The 17,220-nt window shown below is 39.2% G+C and overlaps 1 protein-coding gene across 2 annotated transcripts in view; it reads right to left on the reverse strand.

Annotated features, from left to right (window-relative positions):
* lpgat1 (lysophosphatidylglycerol acyltransferase 1) overlaps positions 1 to 15,509 on the reverse strand; it is a 64,492-nt gene extending 48,983 nt beyond the window's left edge. For both annotated transcript variants that reach the window (XR_014915134.1, XM_085432088.1), the window contains exons 1-2: positions 14,930 to 15,509; positions 14,011 to 14,263 (exon numbers count right to left, since the gene is read on the reverse strand). Coding sequence is in view for 1 of the 2 variants with exons in the window: in XM_085432088.1 (XP_085288214.1) it covers positions 14,011 to 14,248 (238 nt within the window). In the remaining variant the exon portion in view is untranslated. The remainder of the gene's footprint in view (positions 1 to 14,010; positions 14,264 to 14,929) is intronic.
* Positions 15,510 to 17,220: the final 1,711 nt, after the last annotated feature.

The following is a 17,220-nucleotide window of genomic DNA, read 5'->3' on the forward strand; positions in this document are numbered from 1 at the left end:
AGGGAGGAGGTGGATCGTCTGGCTGAGTGGTGCGACAGAAACAACCTGCTGCTTAACATCGAGAAGACCAAGGAGCTCATCGTGGACTACAGGAGGAATGCTGACCCACATCCACCCGTCCACATTAAGGGGACGGCTGTGGAGCGTGTGAGCAGCTTCAAGTTCCTGGGAGTCCACATCTCCGAGGATCTCACCTGGACGACCAACTGCTCCAAGCTGGTCAAGAAGGCTCACCAGCGCCTCTTCTTCTTGAGGACTGAGGAAGAACCACCTGTCCTCAGACATCCTGGTGAACTTCTATCGCTGCACCATCGAGAGCATCCTGACCAACTGTATAACAGTCTGGTACGGGAACTACTCTGCCTCGGACCGGAAGGCGTTGCAGAGGGTCGTGAAAACTGCCCAGCGCATCGCCGGAGCACCACTTCCTGCCATAAAGGACATCTACAGGAAGCAGTGTCTGAAAAGGGCTGGGAAAATCATCAAAGACCCCAGTCACCCATCACATAGATTCTTCACCCTCCTGCCCTCTGGGAGGCGCTACAGGAGCCTCCGGACTAAGACCACCAGGTACCGGAACAGCTTCTTCCCCACAGCTGTCAGACTCCTGAACTCTGCCTCCTGACATCTGACCCACGTTAAACTCGTGGACTGGACTGGATGCGAACACGCGCGAGCGCGCACGCACGCACACGCACGCAATAACATGGACTGAACCATCACTCACAACCACTAGCACTTTATATAGCCTCTGTAGAAATTATCCACATATCTCACTTATCTTAACTGCACAACTGTATAGTTCTGTGTAAATAATCATTCTGTACATACGATCATTTTTAAATCCTACAACTGTTTATAACTTGCATAGTTCCCATTTCTGTATAGCTGTATATCTCAGATTTCTGTATAGTTTTTTATTCCATATTTATATCCTGTTCATAGCTTGTACTCACTACACTCACACTTCATAACATACTTCATACCGTGTACATTATACCATACCATAATAGACCCATTTCTGTAATATACTTACATATCTATATTATTGCTAATATATATTCTAATATCTATATCACGGCTAAAGCACTTCTGGATGGATGCAAACTGCATTTCGTTGTCCTGTACCTGTGCATGTGCAATGACAATAAAGTTGAATTCTATTCTATTCTCAAATGATTATCTGCCTTCAAAACCCTCGAACAGGTCAGGATACATTCATGACTAAATATAGTTTGGGCTAGGGCTGTTCGATATAACGATATATATCGGATGATGATATAAAAACATCTATCGTTTCATTTTACGCTATCGTTTGTTTCGTGGTGTCGCAAAATAAACTGTTTACGGCAATATTTTTTCATCCTTTTGATGGTCACTGTAGTGGCTATATTAATTTCTTAAAGTTCTTTCTCTTATATTTTATATAACCACACTACTGACAGACAAGCACCTGTTTTTATGCGTTGTGGTTAGCAACAGCGACGGTAACACCCTCGCGTGTCTGCTTGTTTATGTTCCACATAAACTTTTCACAATAAAGCTCAAGATCCTGTTGAGACTTTTCAAAATAAACTGAATCACGTGAAAGAGCAGATTATTTACGGATGAGAAGTAAAAAAGAGCCACCAGGTGCTAAAAAATAAACGTTAGAACAGGCTTTTCCCCGCAGCACGCCGTGTAATAAATACTCAAAGAAAACGCGGCCGTTACAACTTATGTCTAAAAATGTATAGTTTCATGCATCTGTTAAAACACTCAACTCCAGCTACATGACGCGCAGCTGGAAACACTTCCTGCAAGTCGAGCTGCCCGAGATTCACAGAATTTACAGAAAATGTTACATTTTTGTGATTTATATCGTTATCGGGACAATAGATGTCTTATATCGGGATATGAGACTTTGGTCATATCGCATAGCCCTAGTTTGGGCTGGGGACTCTACCCCACATCGATTTTTTTTATCCTTTCTTTTTGCGTCAAGTCCAGCAGCAATGATAGCAACCTGAAGGTTGAAGGACAAAATTTCATGAAAATATCAATTACTGGTTACCATAACTCTGTTCTCATAATACAGGAGCAGGTCATGTCCAGTGAGTGTGAAGAACAGACAGCCCTACACAGTAAAAGACCAGGTTAAATCCAGTTATCAAGGTCTCCATATCAATACAATGATTGTGGAGTATCATGAATTGCTTTTAAATTCTTACTCTCAATAAAAGCTAAAAGCCAGTTTGACCTCATTTTGCTCTAAAAGTTTGTTGTGTTACAACATATCGACATTAAAACATGGATTTACCGCATAATGCACAGTGTTCATCCAAATCAATACCCCACAGTCTCTCTCTGCACACCGGGGATTTAAACGTCAGCCTCCACTTATGCAAACATGTTTCAGGGCTTCAGAACAAAAGAGATGTTAATTTCCATTCATGCTATCGCCCTCTCCACTGATCCCGAGCCGCAGGGCCATTATTCCACTCTGGTTCACTCCTTCACTCATGATACAAGACATGACTCCAAGTCCATTTAAACCTACAGTATGTTTTCATGCACTACACACATTAAACATTTACCAAAGTGGTGCCAATACACCGACAGTACTGTTTCTCTAGGTAAAAGCTTTTAACAGTGCATGCTGTTGTTTTTATAGTGAATATTCTATCGGTGCTTTCATCTAGATGCATTTCTTTGATTACCGAGGACAAAGACCTTGTTAGCCAGTAGGATAAATGACTCAAAATACCAGCAATGCTGAGGTCAAACAGAACAGAATGCTGACAAAGACTGACGTAAACGGAGATTGATGAAATCCTGAAAAGAGAGCAAAGCTGTCTCAGCCTAACAGGTGCGACACAAATAGCTCAAGACAGTCGAGGAAATGTCCGTCAAAGATGATCTGTGGACACCCACACAGTCCAAAGAACAAGTCTAATCAGCCAAGTAACTGCAAACACTTCCGTGGGTGTACGGAGGCTTTGACAAATGAAAATCAGCTTCAGAATGAATTTACTCCAGCCGGCCACTGTCTACTGCTCAGACAACCTGAAACACGCTCAGTCTTATGCCATAACATGGAACACTGAAAGTTATCCCCAGTTATCCCCCCAAGATGGGGATATTAGAGAGAATATATGAACAACACTACATCCAAAATTGTTCTTTTAATTATACTTCTAATCATTTAGAAGCATCTAATCACTTGAAACTCCTATCAGCACAAAAGCATCTATTCTTGAGTGGGTATTCAGAAAAACAACGTGATAATAAGTTATCATCAGCATGTTATTGTCTCTATACAAGAATGATTGTATTGGGCGTAGACAGCAAGAAGGAATCACCATTCCTGAAAGGCGAACCTGACTTTTCACTTTCCAATACCCAAAAGCAATCAGATTACTAACTAGCATATAGTCACATCCGAGAAGCTAGAACCTGTATTTTGTTGGCAATTTGCTTTTATTCTTGATTAACATAAATTATGGTTTTAATTTCTACTGATCAAGTAGAAGGAACAAAACTAGTACTGATCAGAATAAAAAAAAAATAAAGATAAAACTTCAGTATACCAATGATCAAATCTATTTTTGCTCGCCATTAAGACACAGGTAGCTGCTGCAGACTTCTCCTGAATGATAGGTGATGTCACTCAGACAATACTGATACATCAGGGCTGATATAGGAAGAAAATAAGTGAACACCAGAAACAAAAACATTGTCTAGACATAGCTGGCTCTCCTGCTAGCAACTGGTACTCAAGACAGAGGAAAACTAATTAGATCAGTCCATTGTTCAGTATCAGTATCAGATATCCTATGACCTTTGCAAGGTTTGTAAACTTTGACCATGTGGTGCCAGAAAGTGGCTGTTCAGCATAAGCATATCTTTGCATACCCTGTAGGAAATAAAACAAACAAAAACAAAAAACAAAGCAGCCCTAATATGGAAGTAAAACTAAAACATCCCAAGTCTAACGGCATATCAAAATGTTTCCATTCTGCATTCAGGATTTGTAGCACCAAGTTCTGCTAACTGATTTTTGTATAACAGACCAATGTCTGACTATAGCTACAGACAAAGAGATACAACCCTAATAGAGCTGCGTTGTATCAGGAAGGCCATAAAGTCAGTGCAAAATCAAACACGTACATCCATCTGCTGTGGCGACCTCTGGACAAATGAGGTAGTAGCCGAAAGTACCTTGTTAGACGCGGGACATATACGAAAAAAAAAAAGGAGTCAAGTTATAGACTTACAGATTCTGATTTCAATGACTGAAACTGAGGGGGGGGGGGGGGGGAGTCTGGGCTTTCTGAATTCATGGATGCAGATTATCTTCCATCATACTATAACCACAACTAAGTAGTTGTAAGACTGCATAAATGCTAGCAAGCAGTTTGGTGTGTGGGTGGCATAAAGTGACATAGACAGCGTGGAGTCTTGTTATGAGTTGAAAGTTTTCAGTGTTGCCAACTTGGTCTTTTGAAACTGCATGTGACGAACAAGGGTTCAATGTGATTGTGAAGCTGCACGCTCGCTGGCTAACAACTTGTGATTGACAAGCCAGTAAGACCCCCAAGTAATGAAATGACTGCCTGAGCCCATAAAATCCTTAGGAAAGTATCTTTTAAGGCCAGCTAAAGCTACGTCGACAGTTTATACTGTCTGTGGTTTGCATACTTCTCCTGCTAACATACTGATGCGGCACACATGGTGTTTAAATGGTGATAAATTCTAATGAAGCTTTTACAGATACCAATTCTGAACGATTTCTCTCAGTCCACACACTCAGCCGTGTATATAGTTGCGCTGCTTCTCTTGGAAACGTCACATTCCCGGTGAACAAAGAGTGACGAAAGCAAACAAGTGTGCAGAGTCTGAACATTCAGTCATCATCTTTGATCTCATCGCAGGTCAGACAGTCAACCCACTCACACAACATGAAATGAAAACTTAATCCCACTGGCTTTAATGCACCTGTTGTGAGCATGACAGTCTGATCAGACCTAACACAATTACAATGCTTTCAACAACAAAAACAACAACAACAACTTTCCACAGAGCACTAAGGTTCACACGTTTGAGGCTTTCTGAGGCATCTTCCTTGCTTAACATATGTTTCTTAATAGCGGGATAGTTCATATTTGATGCATGGGAGTCCTGGCAATCAAGATTTATCCTGTAAAAAGTGGCCTAATGAATTCTAACGGCCACTCTTTGTCGCAGCTATAACAGCACATCTGTGCTTTATTTCTGCTGACATAACGTGAACCTGCAGACAAATAAAAGGACAAAACATGCTGTAAAAAAAACCTTATTTATAGCATGCTTGTAGTTGTAGACGTTAATGTTAAAGTAACAGGCTCCCTGCTATTGAGATTACAGCTTCAATACACGATTCATAGGAAGGATTCAAACACTTTGGTGTGAATACTACTCGCGAGCTTAATTACAGGTCTTGCACCGTCTTTTTCCTTTTGTCATTCTTTCATGAAAATAAATAAACAAACAAAAAGTGGTGCAATTTCTTGTCCACTTCTCTTTTTGTGATACTCTCATTGAGCTGCATCAGTGTCTTTGCTTTTCGTTTCCTGTCCTCTGCACTTCAGCACTGTGTAATTTACTAATTCAAACAAGTCATTTCATCATTAGAAGTTTGAGCTACTGATATATTCTGAGCCCATTAGCCTGACACGTGCCTCTGGAGTCAGAACTGCTGTGTCTAGGCTAGTTGATGTTGCTAAGCTCTGATAGGGTAGGAGATAGCGGCACACCCTGGTTGCTAGTCCCTTTACAGGACTAACACAAAGAGACACAACCTTTCATGCTTATAGCAGATTTATCTAACATGTATGTTTTGGGACTGTAGGAAGCCAGAGAGAATCCACAAAGGTACAGGGAGAGCATGCCAACCGCCCACACCTATGCAAACGGCAGGACCAAAACACAGCAACAATTCACCTTTTCTGTTAGACTGGGATCAGTTTTGAGTTTCTTCTTTTATCGAAATATGTTAGGTGATTCACCTTACTGCCTGAGGATCCTGAGGAATAACATTATTATCAACATCACTAGAACTATGTTGATCTTATGGTGCCCAGTCCTTCATTAGTTGAAGCAGATTTACGGTTTACTTTACTAAGCACATTTGCAGGACTACCACGAGAGCTCACACAGACTGTATGCCAAGCAGCATCAGTCCACTTTTGCAGTGCTACCAGCAAGTCCTTCTGCTCTGGTCCAAATGTGAGAATACCTTACAATATAATTAATATTTTGCAATACTCATTTTGAAACCCAAGCCCTGAATATATGCAATACATCCTGTGAGAGTGTAACACAGCAGGACACGCCTTTATGAGTCTGGTGATGGAATAAAGGGTGAGCAGTGCTCACTGATGTATCGCACACTCTTGATTATGTATAAGGTGTCACATTATGGCTGTACAGGTGTACTCGCAGTGACATGAGGTGTGCGTCACTTGTGCATCGTGGCGGTTTGATTATTGCTGCTGTTATCAAGCACTTTTTCCTTAATGTAACTGTACCTGTGCATGAATTTGAAAATAATACAGTGTATTTTTAACATTACTCAATAGGACTGTCAGAATAAATATTTTTATTTATTTCACTTTAAGTAATACAAATTAAAGTGCCAGTAGTATTTCAACAAAAACAATAATATGCAAATAGGAAACTAAAAATGGCTTCTGTCCGTAAGTTTAAATAAAGCTTCAAATTAGAGCTGGGCGATAGAACGATAACGATATGTATCGCGATATAACTTTTACTCGATAGAGAAATTAAGCTATCGCGATAGACCTCGCCGCTCTTGTCCTCTTAAAATAAAAAAATAAAAAATAAAAAAAATAAAATAAAAAGGTCAGCCAATCCAAACTAAGTAGCGCAGAGCCGAACCAATCACAGCCGCAGCGTCACGTCGCGTGACTTGTTACGTACAGCACAAGTGCCAAGCCGCACGTGTGTTTGTTTGGGAAGCAGCCAGCAGGTAATGGAGGAAATGAGTGTGCCGACTAGAAAAATCAACCGAGCGTGACCGAAGAGAAAACAGATGATGGTTCCAATGCCGGAGAGATTGTCGAACGGAAGAGCCATAGAAGTTCCGTAGTGTGAAGGTATTTCGGCTATTTCAAGTCTAACAAAAAACAGAGTAGCGTGCACTGTAAATTGTGCCGAAAGCAAGTCTGGAAATACAATAAACTGGTGCATGCGTCACACTGTGCGCCACGTTATTGTTTCGGTGAAATGAATTTCTACAATACTGTTAATTCTACTCTCTGCAGTGTTTAAATGCTTACATATACACACAGTTACTGTCCGCCCACACATACGACTCGGTTCTGCTTCTATGCCCCAGCTTTGTTTACTTTTTCCCACCGAGGCTTCTAGACTTCTGATTGGCCAACATTTCTGCACGGTTAGGAATCTAGCGCCACCTGCTGCTTTGGCATGTTCATAGCAGCGTTTTCCTTCATTTCTGCCTTTATGTGTGGACGGGATTATTTTTTAAAACGAAAACGGAAAATCTCTGTTTTCAAAAATACCCGTGTACGTGTGGACGTAGCCTCAGTCTCTGACTGGAAGCGCTAATTCGTCATTCGGCTTTTGTCAGACTAAAGTAACGGTTAAAACTGTTTGAAAAGCTAAGCTATACAACAAGGAGAGATTGAGAATTTCCTTTTAGTTCTCAGTTTATTTGATATTGACAAAAGTTAGTCAATTTTGTCTGTTCTTCTGTAAAACAAACTAAGATTTATTTTTAGAATTAATATTTTGTTTCTAAGTGGAATTGACAATTTAGTCTGTTTTTGTTTGTTCTGTTTTGAAACTTAAACGCTTTAGCGGCTGCCTTTTGTGTAGTTTGCAATATTTGCCTTTATTTATCTGAAAAAGTCTCATGTTCCTTAAGTACATCTACCCTGTTGAACTTATTATGGGAAATAAATATTTAAATAAAAACAAGCTTCTGATTATTTCACATTTTACTTGTGAGCAACGGCACATTTAAATCTTACAAATATAGTTATTTGGCTTATATCGTGATAGATATCGTTATCGCCTGAAATGAAAAAAACATATCGTGATATGAAAAAATCTCATATCGCCCAGCTCTACTTCAAATTAAATCAAAAAGACTATATTTTCCCATCCAAAATAATAAGCTTTCAGAGTTTCCAGATGTTTCAGCTCATGGAGTAATGATTGCAGTGGACATGCTGTGGAGTGAGTTTTGCTCTTATCCGTGAGATGATGTTCCCAGCTGCTGATAACCACACTAAAGATGTTCTCTGTCCTGACTTCAGCCATTTGAGAGGTGCATGAACCTCTTTACAGGACAAACTCATCTATTCAATTTTGCTTAATACTAGTAAAACAGAACAAAACAAACATTTTCATGGTATTAGTACATGAAGTGTCGTCACATTTTTAAAGCTGATGTCATCCTTTATTGCAACCCGAATAATCAGCAGCCAACAAACCAGAAAAGGTGCAAAATTCCCACAACTGTCCATTAATTAGGAAAGAATGCAGCTCTCGGTTGAGTATCTAGTTTAGAAAAAAAAACATTAAAAAATAAAGAGAGATTAAGAGTGCATTCACCTCATAGTAACATAGCTACTTTAACCCTCAGCCTTCACTTGCACCCTCAAACTGTGAGAAAATCTGGAATTATAATTTAATTTCATATAAGCTGCCCCTGTGATCACCAAAACATCCTCATGCGAGTGTTTGTTACTGATAAAATGATCCACGATATCTACAAAGCACCACTGTTCTGTTTCTCCACAGGAGGTGATGCAACATCCGTCATGTGTGATAGTTAACCAAAAGCATAGCTTTAAGACTGCAGCGTATTAATCTGTCAGAGCCCTTCCTGACATATTTCTAGACTTTCTGGACTGCAAACACAGCCTGAACAGACTCCAACTTATAATATCCATCATACGCCAAGATATTTACTTATCAGTCTTTAGGAACATCATAGATAAAAACAAGCAGCTAGGAGGACTCCTTGTTTAACACTATGCTGTCAGTTAATTGGTATAAATAAAATCACAACCTTGTGCTTAAATGCTTCGGTCAGAATGCAACGTTTCATTCCATCCAATAAAACATTTATGTGAAATTTCATCATAAATTATTGATGAATTCTTGAGTTATGGCCAAAAAAGACATTTTGTGAGGTCATGATGGTGCAGACCATGGATACCATCTAAAATCTGGAAAAAGACCATTCATAAGATGGGATGCATGACTGGACAAAAAATAAATTACTTACTTAAAATCATTCCAAAAGTACATAAATAGTTTTTGCACAGTTTCTTAAAACATGGCTTATCTGACCAATTTATTGTTAGATTAAATGCCAATTAGGATTCCGCCGATTACACAAAACTGCAAAAAGAGTGTTTATTACGATGAATCTACAGCAAAGTTTACAACACATTTTTGTTTGCCACATAACAGGGCAGCACAGCATCATGTTAAGTATGGTATGCAGACCAATCATGAATACAGTCACCCACAGGCCCATTTGGAGTCCAACTGTTAGCCAAACAGCAATGATTAGACTCCACAGCAGGAGCATTTAAAGCAACCAATACCCGCTTGTTTTCAGCATCGTAAAGTCTGGCCACTGAACCTGCTGCAAATGAAGGTGCTGAACCGTTTTCACTTTTGCTTGCAAGGCTTTCTATTAATGTTGATTTAAATTATGGGAAGATTTATGGGAAAAGAAAAAATCAGATTGCCCTTCCCTTAGAAATTAGAGTAGAAGCAATGTGCGATTTAAGATTGAGATCAAGTCTGATATCAGACTACAACATTTATTGAACACGGAAAGAAAAATATGGACTATAAATGTCGAAAGCTGTGACCTTGGACAAAAACTAGAGCACTGAAATAGTGCTGTGTCGTCCACACTAAAAGATTGCAAAGACAATGCGGGGAACCGGGGTTTGAGCAGGTCCGCTTTGTGTTGAGAGGTAACAGTGCTAACTGACTCAACCTTGTCCCAGTGCCCTTGAGCACAAAATTCAGACTGTCACATACAAAAGGACAACCAGGACTGCCCGCTGAACAGTTCATCTCATGCTTTTTCTGTCTTTTCCCATTTATGTTTTTTTTTTTTCCCCCCACATGTCAGAACTGTCTGAGCATCAAAGCCACAAATGAAATTTGGTCGGAGCTGCATAATGATAACATCCTCAATTGTAATTATACCGCTCGGACCAAATTGGAGCTGCATAATGATAACTTGGATTCTTAAAAGCTATGCAAGTATATTTACATAGCTTTTAAGCAGAAGTAAAACTGTAGCAGGTAGCTCCACATCTTTGACTTAGCAGAATTTTTATAACAATAACATTACTCAGACTTTGAGAATAATAATAATAATAATAATAATAATAATGTTGCATCATAGCTGGCTCATCTCTTGCGCCTATGTCCATCTGCCCAGCAAACATTTCAAACTAACCAAACGCCGACTGCTGGTCTTTTCTTGATATCTAATCGATTCAAAGTTAGTCCTACTGGAGCTGTCCAGTCCAACCACATTTGAGTTTCACACATTTTGTAAAATTTGTATTAATATTAATTATTTATTGTGAAGAATCCGTTGGTAAAGTTTAGGTATTTGCAACAAACTTGGTTAGGGTTACAAAAAGATCCCGGATTGGGTTAAAAATAAAAGGACTCTCTCGGTTGCCATGGTAATGCCACCCTGCTTTCACTGAACAAAATGACACAATGTCTTCTGTTATGAAATGTACTTCCTATTCAAATGCAATACCTACACGTTTGAAGAAAAAAATTAACCCCTGCTGGATAATGGTAAGGTTTCAACTGACTGGAAATCAAAATGGGGACTCAGTAAGCCATTTTTCTCTCTCTCTCCATCGTGATTTGTAATGCAGCAATTCTTAAATACAAAGTTTTCATTCATTTAAAGAAAATGTATTTTTTCTGTGGACCCACTGTAAAAACCATATCATTTATTTTATCTAATACTTATTTAATTTGGCATATTATGAATAATTAATAGAAAAAGATGTAAAACTTACGAAAATACAATTAAAAGCTCATAAATCTATACACTCCTTCACACTTCCAGAGCTGTTCAGTGGGCTCTTTGCCAGGCTGATTCTGGCCCCTGGGCCTTATGTTTGACACCCCTGCTTTAAAGTGATTTTTCAAATTTCGAAATTGCAAAGCATTAATGGCAAATGGCCTGTATTTGTATAGCGCTTTTCTAGTCCCCAAGGACCCCAAAGCGCTTTACACAACCAGTCATCCACCCATTCACACACTGGTGATGGCAAGCTACAATGTAGCCACAGCCACCCTGGGGCGCACTGACAGAGGCGAGGCTGCCGGACACTGGCGCCACCGGGCCCTCTGACCACCACCAGTAGGCAACGGGTGAAGTGTCTTGCCCAAGGACACAACGACCGAGACTGTCCAAGCCGGGGCTCGAACCGGCAACTTTCCGATTACAAGGCGAACTCCCAACTCTTGAGCCACGATCGCCCCAATGTAATTAATTAGTTAATTAATGTAACTAATGTCCCATTTTATCTGGTTTTCATCACTTTAAAAGATCCAGAACAAATACTAGTACGTACACATAGCTATACATAGTATGAGTAGTACCAGATTGCAAATTACAGTGTATGTCATACCTTTAAAATCTGAATTAAACTTTAATGGCCAAATATCTCACTCCAAATCCTGTCGATCAAAGCCTGCAATACATTTTGCTCAACGCAAGTCCAGGTGCTCTATAGAGTGAAAGCTTTGAATTATTAATTAGCATGCCTTGTTGCTTCTTATGTTCACCACTTAGCAGTTTGTAAACATTTTGCTCCATATAAATGAACCCGACTGTAGCCTGAGTCACGTCAAGATATCCAACCAGCCATTCGAGTGGAAACAACGACGACCTGTGATATTCGTGTCTGTCAGGTGAGTGTGTCTGATATTCTGTCTCCATCTGTCATTTGTGGAGCACACCAACAATTAGCTTCATTACTGATTTATCTGGCAACTACGCTCTCAGTTAATTAACCTATAAAATGTCAAAAACGGTGAAAAATGTGCATTGTAATTTTTTGAATGCACCAGACGCTTTTTTAATGTCCTATTGTGTCCGACTACAAATCCAAAAGCTATATGGAATTCATTTACTGATAGAAATGACAAAGAAAAGCACAAAATCATTACAAAAAGGTTTTCTTAATCTATAATTTAATCGGCTACTTTAAATGAACCATCTGCAAATGCACAATTCTTATTTAATTAAGAAGAAATATATTCAACCTTATAAACAGCAAGCAATGCATTTCAATACAACACCACTTACACAGAATCAGTTATTAAAGCAAGTAACCACAATTATTTGAAAAAGCTCTACTGAAAGTAGGGCAAAGTTTAGCTTATTAAAATCAATCTCTCTTTCTTTGCTCTGTTGCACAATCTCAGTCACACTTTTCACTCTTCTTAAACTTAACTTCATTTTTATTTTTTTAAGAACTGTTGTATATAGAAAAGTTTTTGCACCATCTTACAATTATTTCCATTGTGGGATCAATAAAACATCAATTGAACGAGCTGTTTATTTTTATTGAATCATTTGGCCAAAACATTAGTAGCTTATTAATCAATTAACCATACACCTGAAGCTGCAAGAGGTAACATGTTTCCACAACTTGGAATGTCCAAGAATAGACAAATAGCTTCCTTATTGACTCGTTTTTTCAACAAATGGTATTTAAAAAAAAGAAAAGAGGAAAAATTACTAAATTTACCCCATTTACTGTCTTACATCAACCTGTGATGCTGCATCAGTTTTAAACTATATAAATATATATAAAACTAGTGTGGAAGGATTTTAAAATGCTTCTGCTATTTATCATAATAAAGATATTACAAACAAACAAATATATCAGTATCATAAATGGCCATACTGTTTTTGTAAACGCTGATATCAGCCCTTTATTTTGCAGTCCATGCCCAATATAAAAAAAATAAAAAAATAAAAAATTATAAAAACATAGTTACACAGGCCAAGAGACCAGTTGGCAACCACCTGTTGCTACAGAAAAAATTGCATTCTTCTGCTAGTCGTAAGTGCCTGCTGAAGGTGCTTTGAAATCAAATGCTAAAGCCTCGTTCATGTCGGCCCAGAGCGTGGCGAGTGACGCAACGATAACCATCGGTCACTATGGAAAAATGTGTATGCCACAACCAGTTTGCTATTGCTAGGTGAAGTTGGTCACAAAGTGGTATACCACACAGAAAACCTGTGACTCCTTTGGCCAGTAGCAGATTGTGAAGTTCACCTGTAGTTTGCATGGAATTTGCTGATTTTTCTGCAAATGATCGCCAACCACTGTCCAAGCAGTGAAAACTATCAAACATGAAATGCAAAGCGAAAATGACGGCCGTTCAGCTTCAACGCAAAATATGCCCTTTTTGATTTGGTTTGGTTCAGCAGTAATGCAAAACATCAACTTTTACAACGTTTTACAGTAGGACATTCAGCAAACCCCAAGTTTGTTAATTAACATGTTTACACAATATTTAGTTGTCATGATGCTGGGCGGTATTAGCCAATGCTTGTCTCGCTCTCTTTCATGTAAGTACATCTAAGTCACAGCAATAAGCATTTGTTTCTCTCAAACAGGTTTTGGGTTGATGTTATATGCATTAAGCATTAAAAATGTGTACTTTACCCTACAGCAAACAGAATACTTCTATTAGCTTTTGAAGACTTTGAAATTATCTTCCCAATAGCAATAACTTCTTAAGTAACCTCATAGGACCTGGAAGAAAACAGGCCTATGTGAAGAAAAGACTTGAAGCTCATACTGGTGTTAGAGCAGGCTCCTGCATTATTAGATGGTCACCACTGAACCCATCATCCACACACACACACACACTGGATGACAAAAGAGGAAAAAAAAAACAAAAAAAAAAACATCTTACCTGTATAACCTGCAACCCAACCCCATGAAGACACCATGGCCAGCAACCACTTGAACATGATGCCTTCAATGTGCCAGAAAACGGAGCGGTCCCATATTCTCAGGGGTTGAAGCAGCATCAGGTACAAGCAGTAGGATGGGATGGCTACACAGTTGTTGATGAACATAAAAGTGAAACGGAGCACGGATCTGAGGAGAACCCAGACCAGTTTCCCGGCCCCATCCAAGAGCTGTGCCATCCTGATACACACCGTCTGCAAAAGGACACACGCACGGCAGCAGTTAGCCTCTCCTACTGACTTGTTTCACAAGACAGGAAACAAGTCATGTGTGCAACTTGCATCACGTTATCCTCACTGTACACAAACTGTCTGAACCAATCCCCAAATTTACTCATAGCTATTACACACACATCCGTACACACACTCTGTAAACCAAGCAGTCTGCCGCTAACCGGCTGAGGCTATTTCACGGAATTTATATGTAACACACGCGTCCTGGACGCTGCAGTCACAGTATTGATAATGAAGATTTACTCTTAAATATGCCCGCTCCTTCTTCTTTAGCGACAGTCTGCTAGCGGCCAATCTTTTACAGTTTTCCTTGCAAAAACAGCACCATAAAAGGACCAGCCGCTCAGGACACGGTCGAGTACTTCATGACATGCTAGCTAGCGGTGGAGTGAGTTAGCATAACGAGATTAGTTAATAAATATTGGCACTATTGCAAAATAGACCGACACGCACAGCATAGGAAGCTAAGACTTAACACTCCAGTGTTTTACGAGACAATAACACACGTTAACTCGTACGCTGGGTGTCTGGAGGCTCCTGCAAAGCGCAATAGCCGTGTGCCTCATCCAGAATATAGCCCGACCCCTGTAATTGAGTAGTAAAAGTCCTGTAGCTCATGTTACTCACCCGGTTACCGTCACTGAAGCATCCAAGGACGGCCGAAGGTGCAGCTAATTGTTGGAGCGAGATAAACGCTGTCACGTGTACCCAACCCAGGAGGTTAAGTTAGCAGTATTTGCAGGTCGGCATGGTCGGGCTATCAAACGTGGGGGTCAAAGGTGGAAATACTGCGCGATAAAACTGCGGCTGCACCCATTTAGCTATAAAACGCGGACTGCTTGGGAACACGCTCAATCCCGGAGGGCACCGTTAGCTCGCTAGCTGGCTAGCAAGCGACTCCACTCGAGCGCCGCTGGCTCCATCTCAGTCAGACACCGGGATAAATCCTCTGATGCATCATCATCATCACCATCATCGTCATCGTCAAGTTAGCCGACCTCCCATTAGCGAATATTGACGAGAGGCGGCTCAGCCGACGAGGGGAGGCCTGTTGGGATCAGCCCTGATCGTTAGACAAACGCGCCTTAAAATATGCACCGCAGGTACACATCAAATACAAAGATCAGCGATTTCTCGTCTCTAGCTTCCAAGAGCCGTTGTCTTTCTCCGGATGCCGATCACACCGCGTCAATGTACACAAAAGATCAACAGGATCGGAAATGATATGATCCTGCCTTCAAAATAAAATCTTCTTAGTAGTAATCGTACAAAGTGGTCAGCTTTTTTTTCTTTTTTTTTTTTGGTCTAGATATTATGCTATTAAATGAAAATAAAAGGCTTAACTAAAAATCCTTACATGTCCACGCCAGGAACCTTTTATCTTATCTTATCTTTAGTATTTAGTCACTTTTGTAGATTAACATTGTTAAATGTTCTTATAAGGTTGGATTCCTCACTGAGAAGATAAAGTAGTTTGAGGAGCTCCTGAGAGAGAGAGAGGTAATAACAGAAGGAGGAAAGTTAGTAAATAAGGAAGTGAGATTAGCTATTAAGAGGATGAAAAGCAGAACGGTCCATATGACATACCTGTGGAAGTATGAAGATATCTAGGAGAGAGCTCAGTGGACCTTTTTACACAGTCCACTGAAAGGATGAGGTGCAGAGGTGTAGTAGCTTCAGAGGGATAAGGATTATGATCATCATCATCACAGAGATCATTCCTGTTATCCAAATATCTGACTATAGTCTATACATTTAAACAATGATCACCCAAACAGAATTAGCAAAAATTATTGCACTTTTTTAGAGTTTAACTCAACAAATTATAAATTAAGTAAACCCCGAGCAGCTGCTGGAACAACTATCAGCCTATATTGGATGATTAGCAAGACCCCACCCCCAACGATCAGCCTATATTGGATGATTAACAAGACCCCCCCATCATACTTCCAGTATTCACTTTGTTTAATGTTTTAGGAAGATCATCCATATAAAAACGGAAACAAAACACCTGACAATATCCTGCCTAGTCAGATCACGCTGGTTACTAAAAAGGATGTAGGTTCCAACGAATAAGTCTTGATTAGTTCACTAAAGATTCAAATGTCTGATTATTTACAAAGTTACAAACAGATCATTGTCACATAATCATCATGTTTTTAATCTTTGAGCTTTTTTTTCTCCATATTTATTTGTGCAATTTTTATACCTGAATATATTAGATTTTTAAATGTATTCTTTTCGCAGAGTTATGAAAAGCTTTAATGTTGATGGTGTTGTCCTGTGAGGATGTTTTACATACATTTATGTATATGGTTTCTTTTACTGTTTAGTTTTTGCCATAATAAATCATTTCTAACTTTTTTGTGTAATGAAATGTTGGGCTCTTGTATTAAGAAAATTAAATGTTTCTAAACATTTATTGTTTGGCCAGATCTTGTATAAAATAAATTTTCACATTTATTTTATTTTTTACACTTTTTTTTTTTAATTCTCCATAATTAAATATCTTGAACTTATAATATGAACTGTATTCTTAAATGTTTATTGCTCTGGTCATGTGATCATACTCTACTTATTCTTGTTTTTTGTTTTTAATACTTTTATTAGTTCAATAAAATATTACCTATATTATGGAATAATGTTATATATACTACAATACTACCACTACTACTAATGATGATGATAATAATATTGTAATCATTGCCACACTAGTTCAATGTGAACTAGAAACTAATTTGAATTTCTATTGCACAATGAGGTCATCGAGACACTTTGATTTTGAAAACCAAAAGCGGATGTTGTTGTTTTTTAAGAGCTTCTCGCTTGATCATCTGACGCCTGCCAGTAGTCTGAGTGCGCAGACTCCGAAGTGCTGATGGTTGGTTTCAGTCTACGACCACAAAAATAAATAATAA

Source organism: Copadichromis virginalis, linkage group LG15 (genome assembly GCF_057382275.1).
Source record: "Copadichromis virginalis isolate Kocher_CV1m ecotype Utaka linkage group LG15, C_Virginalis_male_GT1.1, whole genome shotgun sequence".
Lineage (NCBI taxonomy): Eukaryota > Metazoa > Chordata > Actinopteri > Cichliformes > Cichlidae > Copadichromis > Copadichromis virginalis.